This window comes from Pinus tabuliformis, chromosome 2_1, assembly GCF_031772625.1.
Source record: "Pinus tabuliformis cultivar Carrire ecotype Pingquan chromosome 2_1, CPIR1, whole genome shotgun sequence".
NCBI lineage: Eukaryota > Viridiplantae > Streptophyta > Pinopsida > Pinales > Pinaceae > Pinus > Pinus tabuliformis.
Genome location: NC_142299.1, coordinates 379891536 through 379908582, shown reverse-complemented (window position 1 = coordinate 379908582; position 17047 = coordinate 379891536). Strand labels below are relative to the sequence as shown.

Sequence of the window (17047 nt, the reverse complement as noted above, 5' to 3'; positions counted from 1 at the left end):
CACTAACATTCTCTATATTCTAGAACACTATTTGAACTACGAATTCACTTTCTTCGCTAGGAAATTTCTCTTAATTGTATTTACATACAAGTTTACTGCATTCCCTTAAAATAATATCTTGAGAACAATTTGAGGGCTTTTAAACAAGACTATATTTGTGGCCCCTTGTAAGTTAGTTATTGCTAAATTTGTTTTTTTTTGAGTTATTTCTGGAATGGATTTTATAATACGCATCTATTATAGGTACTTACTAAAATCTTATTTCTTTTATAGGGCTCTCATGCTAGCATGACCGAGACCCGTCTAGAATATCTTAGATTAGAGTTTTATAAAGAGAACCTATGTTGGCCCTAGTCCTATGCATTCCAGTAGATTTCTGTGTAAATTTCTAAATTTATATAGGGAAGAATCCCAACCTCTGTGGACAATACTTTCAATAATATTCATCGTTGCTAATGTTAAGGCTTCTTTTCTCTTCTCTGGTAAATTTTGTAGTTCATATATAGATGGCTAAGTATATAGCGAGGCTTGCATGACAATGATTGTAAATCTTTATATACATTATATATTTTATTTTATTCTACAACAAAGGTGATAATATGTTCTTTTTATGAGACTTTATATAAGTTAATAGACATTGTTATTGAACAAGGTTTTCTCTTCCTTTTTTGTGACTTACAATATAAAAGGAGGTCATGACCCATATGGATATAGATTAAATTTCTCAATCTTTTGTCCATAAGAAAAAGACATAACGGTATCATTTATTTTCTTTGAAAAAAATCCTATAACTTATTTGATACACTTGCACAAGGCCTTCACTCCCTTACTACTATTACTTTTCCATTTTGTTCTTTAAAAATGTATGTCATACCTTCTTCTCTAGGTTGTATGTGGTTATATTTACTTCCTTACTATGCATACTCTGTAACTTATTATGTTATTTCTATAAGACACAGAGAGTTACTCTAGGGACTAATGGCCCTGGTTCATGCCTGAGGAGTGTTATAACTCTTCTTGCTGGTTCTTGGGGAGTGTTACCCTAGCAAACAAGACTATGAACTTGGTAAATCTTTCAGCCAAACTGCCTTTCTCCTCGGACCTGATGAGTAGGTCATTTTCCTATATAACAGATGCCCCCTAAAGTGTGAGATCAGAGATGAAGACAATGGTTGAAATAGTTTAGAATCGTTGTGTTGGAAAAAAAAGAGAGAGGATCAGAGCTTCGGGACTACAAGAAACCTGATACAACCACATATGTTAAAATCTAAAATCATGTCCTAAGTCGAGAGTTTCCATGCTCAGTAGCTATGCCAGAGTGATTTCTCAACAAAGAGATATGGTGATCATGTCCACTGATAAGCACAATGTGGAACTTGTGTTATAATAGGATCATCCTGACAAGCGGTCTCCAAAATACAATATACGTAGCTTGGGAGAGGAGACAAGGCTGAGTGATGTAAGCCTCTACCCAAGGTCTTGACTGCTGCTTCATCTCAACAACATATTTCAACACATGTGATTAAATGTGTTGAGGTCGAACATGTACGAAATCTTCTGATTACTAGTCAATAATGAAAATTGTTAATAGACATGAGGAAGGCCACCGATAATGATGATGATCTCCAAGATGCACAGTACAATCTAGCGAGTGTGAATAATGATGTTGTTGTCGAACACTTGTAGAATCATTCAACCGGGAGCCAATAATGAAAACCCTCGATCAAACACAAGGTAACCTGCCACTAATGTCTGCAAGTTCGAAGGCATTGATATGTTTCTAGATCTGCTTCCTAGATAGAGTGTTGAAGTTGATAGGAAGAGACCTATCAAAAGGTAGGCAATAATGTGTCCTACATCAGTCGACATGAAATGGGACAAGAATGATTGTTTTTTGAAGATAAATTTTGAGAAATGGGTCAAATCGATAGAGGGCATGATGGAAGTATATGATTGATGGTTGATATAGGAAACAAAGGATAAAGGGATCCCTTTAACAATAGAAGGTATGACACAAAGGTTTAACCAGGAAGCTCTAGACTCATGAACACCAAAGAGTGTTAGGATACAGGGATGAAGGAACATCGACATATATTGGATAAACTCATAGGATTGTAAGGTTCTTTTGAGAGGCCGATAAAGGAGGTTTTGCTGAGGGAGTGCCATGTTCAAGGGGAAGACTTTTGCCAAAAAATATTTCCAAATACAGACATAAAGAAATTGTGTTGTCCAATTTTCCTCATGTGATTAAGTTTAACGAGTCTAGACAAATAAACTCAATGGTCTTTTCAAATTTAGAGAGTCTTAAAAGATTGTAAAGGGAAACTCCAGGGGGGGCCCCTTTGTTATAGTTGTTAACCGAGTGCAACAAAGGTTTAATAGTATACTCAACATAGTTCCTTTTCTGTATGTTAGTCTATTAATTCTCAATAAAGTGATAAGCCTATGCCCAATAGAGGTTTGCCTCAATTTGTTACAAGTACGAGAGGACAAAGTAAACTTGATATTCTTCGTGAAATTTTAATGAGTCACACGAAGACAAACTCAATAGACCTTCATCAAATTTTAATGATTCAAATGAAGAAAGCTCGAGGTATCTTTTTCAATTTAATGAGCAAGGAAAAAGAGATAAAAGAACTGCTCATGCCTTCTTCATAGATTTAACGAGCCCAAAGAAGGGGAAAAAATTGAGGATTTTACAATTTAAGACCAAGAAAAAGTCCCCAAAAATAAAGCGCTCATATCTTCATCGTAGGAGTTTTATGAGCCCGATGATGAAAACTCAGGGATTTTTTAGTTCAAGAGTGAGAAAAGATCCCATAAAAGAAAGCACTCATAGTGAATTGAACATGATCGTTTATGTAATTTAGCAATAAAATTTCTTCATCAGAGCATAAGTAATATTGACAGTATATCGAAATGGTGTATGATAAACAACATAGGAATGAAAAAATTCTATTTCAATGACTAACTAAGGTGAGTCATACCTCCAGAGTGATTATAAGAAGGTTTAAGAGCCATCATTTTCACCATTTGAGTTCTGTGAGAGTGTTCTGAAGTGAATGAGGAGAAAATCTTCCCCGAGCGATTGCAAGCAATCTAGGCGACCATTCGACATGTCATTTGTTCCCTCTAGATGATCTAACCTTTATATTGCATTATATTACCTTTTTCCATTAGGGTGAAACTTTTGAGTTTAGGGAATTCCTAGTGAATTGTATAAGCGTAACACTCCCTCCTAAGTCTGCAAGAGCGTTAAACGCCCTTCACAACCTATAGGGGTGCGTTAGTACACCCTGTGGGCTCTAAGGGTGGCGTTAGGCAACATGGGTGCATTTTCAAACCTATGATTGATTTCTTATTTACATATAAATCTTAAAATTAGTATAAAAATACAAGAAGTGGATAATTCAATTCAATGGTAAGCTAACATATTCAATTTTGTTGATTATCTAATTAAAGTTATACTCCATTTGTTATTCTAGTACAAAAGGCAAAAATGTCCAAAAATGAAAATTGATATATGTATTGTATTCATTATTTATAAAAAACACTGAAGTATTTGGGAAATGTTAACATCAGAGCCTTCAACTTCATAATGGAATATAAAAGAAGAATTAATCATGTTAGATAATATTTTAAACTTTTCAACAACATAAAAGTGGAAATAGAAGCAATATAATATAAGAATGCGTGGGAATCCATAAATTAAAATTCAGGCGTGACTGTAAAACTCTTCAGGCCCATTACACTCATCCAGTAAAATTCCATCACCGATTCCAACTGTTATGACAATGACAAACAAATTTATGAACTTAACCTGACACCATTTATTGTTTTGGTGCTTCACTGATTCGTAACATGTGAACAGACTAAATATAATTTATGATTTTGTAGGCTTGCTGATCCAACGTAAAGTGAGACCCTATTTCATATTTTAAAAAAATCATTAAAAAAGTGAAACTAGGAAAACGTTTTAGTAGTATTTATAAGTATTGAATTGAAAGAAGTGAAAATTAAAAAACTAATAATTTTATAGATTATTTTTAGTCTCATGCACTTTAAAATATATCTCATTATAATATTGTATGTTCCATTGTGGGCTTCATTGTCTCATTATTATTATATCTTTATAATAATTATCCTCAAACTGACATCATACATCGTTAGGAGAATTTTAATAAATTTTATTTAAATATTGTTATTCTTCGTCGTTCTCACTAAATGCCCATAGCTTTATATATTTTGAAATTGGAGGGAATGTATGGTATATGTTCCATCTCCATTTCACATTTTAATTTTCACCTTACAAGTTATACTTTTAAAAAAATACATTCTCTGTAGATTTTTATACATTTCCTTTTAAATTCCTGTCTGTAACCGTGCGTATGTTACCATGTTTCTTATACAAAATTTGTCACTAGATTTTCATACCAATGCCTCAGTATGCATCTATTCCCTATCTTATCTATGAGCGTGCTACTATATTTTCCATACCAATGCCTCAGTATGCATAGATTCCCTATCTTATCTATTAGGATGCTAACTATATTGTACTTATTCATAGTTACAAAATAGAATTAAGTTTTCCTTACCTACTCATGTTTATCAACAGAAAGGTTTTACCAGCCTAGGAAGGAACACCATTTTTCATTAAAAATCTGGAATGAATTCTCTAATTAGTGTTGATATACCCGGCATTTATAAATCTGTCCTGCCCATATGTTGGGAAATGATACCTACTTGTCTCTGAGTTGATGCTCCTAGTTGCTGCTCCTTTTTTAAAGTAGATTAGTTATCTCTGTTTTCTGTAGGTACGCGTGTATGTAATGTTATGAAAAGTGGATGTAAGGATTCTGATGGCGGTTATCCAGTTGAACAAAATATGGGCACTTAAAATAGTGTACTTTTTAACCTAATCAATTATACTCTTCTATCTCCATGAAGGGAGATTGAAAACAATCCTATCTATTTGTCAAAGTTGAGGACACCCCAGAGAATGATGATCTCAGCTCTACTCTATATGTAATGTTATGAAAGGTGGATGTCAGGATTCTGATGCCGCTCATCCAGTTGAACGAAATATAGGCACTTAAAATAGTGTATTCTTTGACCCAATCAATTATACTCTTCGATTTCTATGAAAGAATATTTTTTCCAATACTAGCTATTTGTCAAAGTTGAGGATAGCCAAGAGAACAATGATTTCAGCTCTGCTACATGTAATGTTATGAAAGGTGGATGTCAGGATTCTGCTGCTCATCCAGTTGAACAAAATATGGGCACTTAAAATAGTGTATTTTTATGACCCAATCAATTATACTCTTCCATCTCCATGAAAGAAGATTTTTTCCAATTCTAACTATTTGTCAAAGTTGAAAATACCCCAGAAAACGATGATCTCAGCGCTACTATTTGTCCTGAAGCTGCTCTTCTATAAAATAAAAATAAAAAAAAATATAAAATTACACAGTATCCAAAATAAAAACAACCCCACATCTTCATCTTCTCTATTGAGTAGTCCCATCAAAATATCCTCCAAATAATAAAGTTATACTCATATAAAGTTTAATAATAATCATTCACTTGGTGCGCAGGCATGTACATGGGAGTCTCAACGCAACTGTTTCCTTCTGTTTGCATCAAGTGATGATATGGTATTCAGATTCACAGATTGGTATAACTTTAGGAAAAACTGAAAAGTCAGAAATTAATTTTAAAAAATTATGAAGTATTTCTTTATTCATATCTTATCATTAATGTTGTTAAGCGTGTTTTATTATTGTTCTTAATGTGGTAAGGTACTTAATTATTTAAAATAAATGACATAATCTTAATAAATTAAGAATAATATTTTATTAATATAATTTTATTTCAATTTAGATTTTTAAAAAATATAAAAATATTTCGGTGATATAATATTTATATAATCAATTGCAACAAAAGTGATGAGAGAACTATTCAACTACTGGTGTTGATAAATCTGATGCTTCCACTGTCATAGAATGATGAGCATTCAGTTGTATTTCCTCCTCTAGGGACTATCACGAGGTCTAGGGCGCTTCCAAAGACCAAAACATAACAAATTATTTCCATTCCCCTTTGGAAAATAACCTGAAGTGATAAAAAAATACAACTTTAACCATGAAAATTCCAATTGTAAACAGATTTATAGACTCCATTTTGATCGAAACAACTCCATAACAATTTTTAACCCTCAAGGCTTGTAATTTTAATAAGTTGTCAACCCATATTGAAGTTCCAATATTTGAAAATCCAATTGAAAATAAGATGGGTTTATTATCATAATAGCCTGCTGAAAAAAAGGGATATCAATTGAAGTTAAGGAGAGTAAAATAATTAAGAGAATCATTTCAAAAAGCCGAGGAAGATGAAATAATCCATGTCGTTCCCAAATCAATCTTGAGGCTAATGCTTTAAAATTAATAATCTTTGTTTTGTAAAAAGTTGTCTAAAAAGTTGTCTACAGCTATAAGTAGTATAGATTTATTTTAAATGCAGATTTAATATGAGCTTAGAGGGATCCATTTTCTCCACGTGTAAATTTTTTTATGAGCCAATATTATTTAAATGTTTTGTATGGTTATTTAAATTCTTTTATTTTTAGATTTTTTTTAAATTTTTATTTTCACCAACATGAGCAAAATTTCAACTTTGATGACTAAATCATGTTGACTCTAAAATAAACCTCTTAACTCGAAGAGTAATATAAACTCTTTTGCATCAATTCAGGTTTGGTTAAGACAAACCTTTTAACCAACCTAATGTGGGTTCTCATACAGCCTAGGAAAGGGTCATAAAATTCAAATGCTCTAATAGACAGAAAAAAATTAGCATACATTACCATTACAAATGGCAGTGATATTATAGAAAACAATACAAACAGTAAAGTTTTCTAAAAGAAGAAATAAGTAACCAGTCAATGAAAGCCAATATCTCATTCTTGTGCCTTGAATAGTGTGAAATTATGGATTTGTATAACTACACAGCATGGTCATCGCTAGATGGATTGATACTAAGGGATTGAAATATTTTTACCAAATTTTAAGTTCAATATTAAAATTCAATAATTAATATTTAATTATTTAATAATAATCAAGCAATACACCCTATCCTATTCTTCTTATAGAAGTAGGTCTCTCCCCTATCGAGAGCCTAGCTATGACTAGGCTTCTTTTGTACAAGAAAAAACTCAATGACATAGGAGATCATAGACTTCCTAAGCTAGCTTTAAATTCTAGCCAAAACCACCGAAGGCTCAAGCGGGGGTGGTATAAAGACATGAGGGCATAGTTAAACCTTTGGGAGATCAATGATAATGATGCATTGCAAAACATTAATAACATTAAAAATATTGTTATTTCTAAGTTTAAGGAAAAATGTGGTGTGAGAAAGATTCAGTGGCTAAAAGAAAATTAATTTATTATAAGAAGGTCATCAACCCCACCCTAGAAGATCGAAAGTATCTCTCTGTTTTAACTAGCTCAAAGAAGAAAATTAATATAACAAAGATTAGAACGAACTCTCATGAGCTCCATAGTGAAACAGGTCGTTGGGCAGTTTCCTAAAACACCGTGGATGGAAAGGATCTTCCATCTTTGTGAGAATAGAAACATCGAGGATGAAAACCACTTCCTCTTAGAGTGCCCCGCATACAACCACATTAGATCTCAGTTTCATAATCTTTGTCGCAATACTGACCTTCCTAGCCTTTTACATTGTCAAAATTATAATGAGCTCGGGAGGCTTCTCTCCAAGATTTTGAGCATAGGAATAAAATTCTTAAATCAAACTAAATAATTTGTTTCTTTAGGTTCGATAGACCAAAGTTTGGTCTCAGTGGACGTTAACCATTATCATCATCATCAATATTAATATTATTTATTATTAAAGTGAATAGTAATAAATAATAATAAATTGGTTAATAATAATAATATTAAAATTTAATAATTAAAATTGATATTAATTTTTGAAAATTAATATTAATATTAATTATTATTAACGTTAAAATTAAAAGTTAATTTTATATTAATAAATATTAGTATTAATAATGGAATCTATATTATTAATAATAATTAATAATGATATTAATTTTTTGAAAGTTAATATTTTTTTTTTGTGTAAATCAGCAGTTTGTATTAAGACAAAAATTACATATTTTACAAAAAGGTCTACTCGTGCAAACTATAGAACGACTTCCTTGTCCGATTGCATCCTATCAGAACCAACTTAACTAACAAAATCCCCAGGGCTCACCACGCAGGGCGGCACAGAGAGTCTTGGGACAACAAAATTAGTGATCCAACTTAATACATGCCAAAACAGAGTCCAACCATATCCGAGTTCCACCGAGACTAGTAAGGAAACTAAGACACAGACTGTGAAAAACTTGAACAGAGTACTGAAACAGAGCAGATAAATTCGTTAAACAGAGACCGAAAAGTGCTAACTCAAGACCATGAAAGCATAAAGAGACTGCTGAAACGACCCATTACAATTCTAGAACAATGTAATCTTTGGCGGAGGAATCCTGGCCTGTCGAAGTAGTAGCTCTGCCAGCCTGAGGTTGTGAAGAGAGCTTCCCTTGACTGGTACCAGTTTTTTCCTCCGCCCTTTCCCCCACCGTCGTGGCTTCCTGGCAAATGGAATGCCTAAGAAGGCTGATCAGGACTGTCAGCTTCTTGGAAATGTTACCAAACTGTTGCTCCAGTGAGCTGATTTTGAAGTCCAGGGCTTCCAAAACCGCCGCATGATCCGCAGAGATGACAAAAATGGCCTGTTGAGCCTGATGAGCTTGGCTGAGATACTCCCCTTGCATGCTGATAGCTTTCGCCAACATCGTTTTCATGCACCACATCTCCGCCTGAGTGCAGACATATTGAGTTGCTCGAGTAGTCGTCGTCCCAGATCTTGGACCCACTCCATTTCCTTCTCCATGTCATTCTCCTCCAGGTTTTCCTCTTCTTCAGCCACAATAGCTTCCAACTCCTCTATCTTGCGTTTCTCCTTCTGCGAGGTACGCGTTTCGTAAGCTTCCCGAGCCTGCTTGAGATCTTTGTTGGCCGAGGCATTTCTGCTGCCTTCTCGTGCCATCCCCTTAAGACTAAGAACAGAAATAAGCCACCTCCTGAGAGCACAGATGATGGGAAGCTGGTTACCTTCGGAAATCAGAGCAGTGCTTCTGTTATTGGGGACTGTAAATAAAGAGGAGAGTGCGCATGAACTGCTTGAGGCGCCCCATCTCGTCACCTTACGTTCGCACGTCCCTTCATGATTAACTTTGCCCCGAGGCACACAATTTTGTTGATGGGCCGAATCTATGCTATTAAATTTACCTCGCTTGAACCCTTCCGATGAGTGCCAAGTGGCAATAAATTTAATTGGGTGCTGGCGGAGTTCATACTTTTTGTTCATGGAGCACCTAGAAGTTGCTCCATCCTACTTGCGCATTGAGTGCCTTTTCCTTACGTGTACTTCTTTCATCTGCCAACCCTCTATTCTCCCTGCCTTTCGATTGGATGTTGTCATACTCCACTACCTGCAGAGATCTTCGTACCCCTGGCCTTATCCTTCGTTAAAAATGTCCTGCCTCGAGAGCAGAGTACACTTGTTTCTCAGTTCTGGGCAGGTGATGTCCTGCCAACAGCTGTCCATGATGACCGTGGGATTTTCTATACCATAATTTGCCAAGTGATCCGCTACGGTATTAGCTTTACATCTAACTGCCTGAAAGATTAATTCGTTCAACCACAAAAGATGTTCGGCAATACTCTCTGTCACCTTGGCCAGTCTCCAGTGCTGAGTGACTTTGCTTGCTTTGGCTCCCGCATACATCCTTCTCGCTGCTGTAATCGCTAACTGAGAGTCCCCTTCCACCACCACTGCTCCAGCTTGTAATTTCCGAAGTATTCTCAAACCCTGTTCCAACGCTGCAAACTCCATTTCATTGTTGGTTCCTTCCCCTAGAGCCTTGCTGTAGATATACCGAATTTCTCCTTCACTGTTCCTGAGAACCCCTCCGATGCTGGCCGGACCCGGATTACCCCGAGAGGCTCCATCGAAATTGAGTTTAAGGAAACCTGAAGGTGGCCGCTTCCAGGTGCTTAAACTGGTGTTTATCTCCTGTCAGCAGTTCGAGGTGGCAGCGAAGTTTCCCTTGTCAAGGTTGAAAGCTTTCAAAATTTGTAAGTCTGCATTCGAGATTTTAGTGTCTTGTTCTATCCTACCTTTGACAAGAACCAATTGCTTGACATTTTGGAGAATTATATCTATTGAGTGGTTTAAATTTCTAGTTTCGTTTAAGAAGACTCTTCGATTCCTTTCTTTCCAAATTGACCAAGCAACGAACCCTGGTATGAGTTTCCAAATGGTGTTAACCAGTTGGTTATTGGAGAAATTACTTCTCCAGTTCTCGATGGTTTCTTGAATATAATTCCTAACCCTGTCTGTTTTTTGTAGTATGGTTTCCGCCCATTTCCATAAAATGTTTGCTGAGTCACAGGTGTTGAAGAGGTGATTCATTGTTTCCTCTTCCTTGCCACACATGGGGCATCGAGAAGGGCCAGAGAACCCTTTCTTCCGGAGGTTCTCCCAAGTAAGAGTTTTCCTGTGCATTAGGAGCCAAAGGAAAGTTTTGATTTTTGGCCAAAGCTGAGAATCCCAAACCTTGTTGCTCCAATTGACCTTTTCGTCCTGCTCTGAATTTTCTATGTAATTTCTAGCTTCCTTGAGCATGAAATTGCCTCCTTCTTGCTTTCCCCATCTTAATTGGTCATTATCTTCTGTTGTTCTGATTCTTCTTTTGTCTAATAGTGTTCTCAGGTTCCTTGTGCCATTGTTTACTTCGGTTATGTGCTCTGTGTCATTGAATATCCAGGTTCTCCACTCCTGGTCCCTTTCATTAGGTTTCCAATACTGATTTACCGTAGTCCTCCCTAGTTCCTAGTTATTTCTTTGGAAATCTGCAAACTCAGGCCTTTCCAACTTGGGGAGTTTTTGCCATGCATCCTCCCAAAAAAGGGTTGTTTGTCCATTACGAATTTCCCAAAAGCTGTTCTCTTGGATAATTTGCCGATTGCTTCTTGCTAGGTTCCAGATAGGTGATCCTTCTGGGTTTTCTTGCATTTTGATTAGGTTCTGAAGACTATGAGATGGAGCGTATTTTTCCTTCCAATGTTTAGCCCATGGTAATTTGGGTTCCTTCAGCCACTTCCACCATAACTTAGCACCACAGGCCCGGTTGATTGTGGAGGGATCTTGCAAGTTCAACCCTCCCAGTTGTTTAGGCTTGCATAGTTTGTTCCACGCTATCAGTGACCATTTCTTCTTCTCAAAATTACCTGACCAGAGGAACGTTCTTTGAATGACCCTTATCTGTTGAAGAACCCCTTTGGGTGCTGGAATAATGGAGAGCATATATTGAGGTATGGCCTGAAGGACTGCTTTGGTTAAGACCAGTCTTCCTACAAAGTTTAGGGCCCTATGGGTCCAATGATGACATCTTTTCTCCAAGTTAGCCAGGATCTTTTCCCAGTGGATTCTTTGCCAAGGTTTGTCAGTTAAAGGAGCTCCTAGGTATCTTGAGGGGAGGCTACTTCTCCGGAAGCCAAGGATGGAGGAGAGATTTTTTTGCACTGCTAAATGAGTATTGAAAAAGAAGATAGTAGATTTCGATAGATTAAGCTCCATACCTGAGGCCTTGCTAAAAAGATTGAGGATCCTTTTATAGCCCATGGCTTCTTTGACTGTGGGAGTGCCATGTAACATCGTGTCGTCAACAAATTGTTGGTGAGTGGTCGCTGGAATAGAAGGCAGGGGCTGCAATCCTTTGATAATTCCTTCCTCCTTAGCTCTAAGAATAAGTCTACTTAAACCTTCCATTAGGATCACAAAGAGGAAGGGGGATAACGGATCACCCTGCCTAAGACCTCGCGAAGGAGAGAATTGAGCAGCAGGGGCTCCATTCACTAAAATAGAAAATTTAGTAGATTTGATCAAAGCTAAAATCCATGCTATCCATTGTCCAGTGAAGCCAAAAGCTTTTAAAATTGCTTCTAGGTAATTCCAGTTGACCTTGTCATACGCCTTTGATAGATCTAGTTGCATCAACATGCCTGCTTTCTTCCGGGATTGAAGTGTGTGTATCATTTCTTGAGCCAGTAAAATATTGTCCATAATTTGTCTCCCTTCAACATAGCCAGATTGCTCTTCTGAGATGAGGCCCAGAAGAATGGGTTTCAATCTATTAGCTATAACTTTGGAGATGATTTTGTAAATGACATTACATAGCGCTATAGGACGAAACTTTGCAGGGGTATTAGCTTCCTCCTCCTTTGGAATCAGGGCAAGGAAGGTGGAGTTGAGGGACTTGAGGATTGAGGCAGAACATCGAGAGTCCTCCACAACTTCCCAGACTTCTGTTTTGACAATATCCCAACAGGCCTTGTAGAAATTAATAGTAAAACCATCAGGCCCAGGTGCTTTGTCATTGGGCATTTCTTTCACTGCTTCTTCCACCTCTTCCATGGAAATTTCTCGAGTCAGTGCTAGGTTCTACTCTGTTGTGATTAGCTTGGGGATTGAGGAGATGAGTTCATCAATTGCCTGCGTTCTGTCAACCTCTGGTTCTTGAGCTATGCTGTTGAAATGCGTAGTGAGAAGGGTTGCTATTTCTTGATGAGTCTGTAATATGGATCCCTGTTCATCTTTAAGGCTAAGAATTTTATTAGCTCCTCTGTGGTCAATAGCTGATCTGTGGAAGAATTTTGTATTATGTTCTCCTTCCTTAAGCCACTGAACTCGAGATTTCTGCTTCCATAGAGTTTCCTCCTGTTGGCAACGAAGTTTCCATTCCTGCATCAACATTTTTTCTTTATTTACAGTTTCTGGGTTTGTATCCCCTTGAATCCAACCTGTGTGTATCTGCTCTAATTGTTCCTCTAATTTCGCTTTTTCTTTGAATATGTTCCCAAAGACTGTTTGGTTCCAGATTTTGATCTGGTTTTTAATGTGTCTCAATTTACCTTGTAATCTGTACATTTTGGTTCCTTTAATGCCCACAGGTTCGTTCCACCATTTTTCTATTTGTTGTATGAAATCCGGATGAGTGAGCCAAAATTTTTCAAATCTAAAAGGTTTGTTTCTTGGAGTGCCCTGGATAGCAACAATCAGAGAAATGGGCCAATGGTCTGACCCTCCACTAGGAAGAATATCTGATTCCACTATAATTCCTTCCAGCAGAATGCTTTCTGATATGAGAAATCTGTCTAGTCGAGAAGCAATATGCCTTTCACCTCCCCTTTTGTTGTTCCATGTGTAAGCCCCACTTCTGGGATAGACATCCACTAGCTTGGCTGTTTTGATGAAGTCTAGGAAAGCTTCAGAGTCTTTGTTGAGTTTCCTTATACCTCCTTTCTTTTCCGTGAGGGTGGTTATCATGTTGAAATCCCCTCCTATGACTGCCTTTGCTTGGGGATACCTTAGCTTCAGGTTCAGCAGAGTTCTCATAAAAAGAAACTTGTCCTCTAGCTTTTGTGGCCCGTAGACATTAGTACACAGATATGTTTCAGAGTTTCCTACCACTTGAGCTTCTACCGCTATGAAGGATCTGGACGCTTCAGAGGAGAGGATCTTGATTACCTGTGGATTCCACAAGGTGATTAAGCCTCCCTCCCATCCATTGCTGGCAGTCTCCAGGTATTCCATATGTTTACCTAATTTTTTGCTTATATTGAATATCGTACTGCTTGTACATTTAGTTTCCTGCACAAATATTATGTCTGGTTTTTCCTTTTGGACTTTCTTCTTTAAAAGACGTTGTTTTGTTTGGCTGTTAAGCCCTCTAGCATTCCAAGAGATGATTTTCATTTTAAACAAAGTTTAGGAGCTCAGAGAAAAAGCCTCTAGGGCTTTCATCTTACCGGAGTTTAAAAGCATTTGTCCCAGTTCTTGCAATGCTTCATTGTTGGTTTTGTGTCCTCTTTTTTTCCAGTGTTTGGAGCTTATGGAGGTTTGATGCAGACCCTGTGTTCGGACTCCCAGTCCTTTAGCTGTGCCTAGGCTTTTGCTTTGTATATCCATCTCTGCTCTTTGTCATGCTATTATTATGTCATTAATTCTCTTGACTTCCTCTTCCGATATGTGTTCCATTCCCTTCTTTTTCCAGTTTTCCACCATGTCTGGTAGATTCACACCCTCTTGCTCTAGTATATCATTAAGTTCCATATCTTCACTTCTGATATCACTTATGAGCATTTCTGAGTCTTCGTCTACCCCCTCTGTTGTTTCTTGAATCTGTAGCATAATGCTTGAAGGGTTCCCCTCCAATGCTTTTGTCTCAGGCTCTATAGTAGCTTTGTTTACTTCAGTGGTTTTTGTTCTTTGCTGTTGTCCTCTGATTCCGTTTCAGTTTCCAAGATTTCAAAAGCATTGCTTGTGTTACCTTGTGAGGTGCTTGCTTTGGTTTGGCATTTCCTGTGTGCTCTTTGTTTGGCTTTTGGTCTAGTAAATATTTCCTTGTTCTTCTCTGCTTTGTCTTCCTTATGGTCTCCTGCTGCTTTGTTCAGTGGGCATTCTCTGATTAAATGACCATGCTCATGACATTTTCTGCATCGGAATGGGATTTTCTCATAATCTATGGCTTGGAAATAATCTTCATCCCTGTACTCCAGCCATAGGCCCTCATGCAGAGCTCCAGACACATCCATTTCCACACAGATCCTGGCACAGGAGGTGTACCTTCGTTGTAAAGTAGCTTCTGATGCTTTGATGAAAGTCCCTAGCTTATTCCCTATTTGTTCAAGAGCTGCATATCCCCAATAATCTATTGGTAGGGAGAAGAGGCGTATCCAAACAGGTACCTGCTTGAAGGTTTCCTTTTCTGGAACAAAATTGGGTTTCCATGGCCTTATGTACAGGCCCGCAGAGGCAAAGAAATAAGGTCCGCCATCAAATATTCTATCCTTGTCTTCTAAGTTTGAGAAAACAACAGTGAAAAAACCTTTGGCTCCTAAGTGTAGTCTAACATCACCTTTGGGTTTCCATTGTTGCTTTATCCATTGACACAACGCCCATTCTGTTGGCCAGAACCCCATGAATTTGCAGATCACTGCATGTTCGATCATGTGATCCCGGTAAGCTTGAATGTCTGGATCTGATATCACAACCCTTAGGGTTTCTGCCGTCTTGGGTTTACACGGGCCTTGGTTCTTCTTTCCATTGAGTGTAGTCACCTTTCCTCCTTGTTCCTCTTTATCCTTATGCAAAGCCTCTTCCTCTGCTCCTGTTTGCTGCTGTCCCTGTTTGTTTTCATGGGCGAGATGAGCTTGTGTTGGCTTCTCTCTACCTCTGTTTTTTGTTCTTTTACTGTCATCCTTTCCTTTCAGTTTTTGAGTGTTGTTATCCTCATTGCCTTCATTTTCTTTCCTCCCCTTGCTGGTCAAGTCCTCCTTATGTAACCTTTCGTAGCCTGCTATCTGCACCCCTTCCTGTGTTGTCTGTTTGTTCATTATTATTTGCTTGTAAGTTGGGGTCCCAATGGACCCCGCGTTCTCCATTTGTCGGGTCAGAGTCTGTCCCCTTCTGTGTAGCTCTGCCACTCTGACCCTGTTCTTCTCCAGTTTTGAAACCTCGATCTGGTGAGTCTGTAAGCTTCAAACCCCCGTTTCCACCAGAGCTCCCGCTCGCTCTCCCAGATTTTTGAAAGTTAATATTAAAATTTAATATTAATATTAATTATTATTAAAGTTAAAATCAGAAGTTACTTTATATTAATAAGAATATTAATTTTAATTAATATTAATAATGGAGTTTATATTTTAATAATAATTAATATTGATATAGGGTTTATAATATTAATTTTGTGGTTTATAGTGTTTATAATATTAATCTTATGAACCCAAAATATTAATAAATTTAGGAAATTATTAATGATGATGATGATGATGGGTAATGTCCATTGAGACCAAACTTTGGTCTATCTGACCTAAAGAAACAAATTATTTAGTTTGATTTAAGATTTTATTCCTATGCTCAAAAAGCTTGGAGAGAAGCTTCCCGAGGTCACTATAATTTTGACATCGTAAAAGACTAGGAATGTCAGTATTGCAACAAAGATTATGAAACTGAGATTTAATGGGGTTGTTCATATTCTCACAGAGATGGCAGAACCTTTCCATCCTTGGTGTTTTTGGGTAAACCCAAGCGATTAATATTGTAAAATTTTAGGATTAATATTATAAACTCAAAGGATTATTAATATTATAAATCTAAGGGATTAATATTATAAGCCCAAAGGACTGTAAACCCAAAGGAATAATATTAAATCCAAGGGATTAATATTATAAACCCAAGGTATTAATATTAAATACTTAGCGGATTAATAAACACAAGGAATTATTAATATTATAAACCCAAGGGATTAATGTTAAATACCCAATGAATTAATAAACACAAGGGATTATTAATATTATAAACCAAAGAGATTAATAAACCAAAATGATTATTAATGTTAATAAACCCACGAGATTAATATTATAAACTCATGGACTCAATAAAGGCAAGAGATTATTAATATTATAAACCCAAGAGATTATAAACACAAGGGAATAATATTAAAGTGAAGCTATTAATATTGTAAACCCAAGCGATTAATATTATAAAACCAAGGGATTAATATTATAAATCCAATTAATTAATAAATCCAAGGGATTAATATTAAAAACCCAAGGGATTGATATTATAAACCCAAAGGATAAATGTCGCTGATTATGATAGGGTTTATAATATTTATACATTAACATAACTTAATTATGGTTGACTATTGTTGACATGGTCAATTATAGTTAAAATGAGCATCATAATCAACAATAGTCAACATAACTATCATAATGAACCATACTTATATAGAAAATCATGGCCTACTTATAAGTGACCTATAGTGAATCATAGTGGATGGTCGTGGTTAACCATGAAGATTTATAATAGATCTAACTAAGGTTAATAATATTAATGTTGGGTGGCTAATCTC

At 36.6% G+C, this 17047-nt stretch overlaps 1 protein-coding gene across 1 annotated transcript; it reads right to left on the bottom strand.

The window, feature by feature from the left end:
• Positions 1–12573: 12573 nt before the first annotated feature.
• Positions 12574–13725, bottom strand: LOC149200436 (uncharacterized). Its single transcript, XM_089400944.1, has one exon. The coding sequence runs from the start codon at positions 13723–13725 to the stop codon at positions 12574–12576; it is 1152 nt and encodes a 383-aa protein (XP_089257070.1).
• Positions 13726–17047: the final 3322 nt, after the last annotated feature.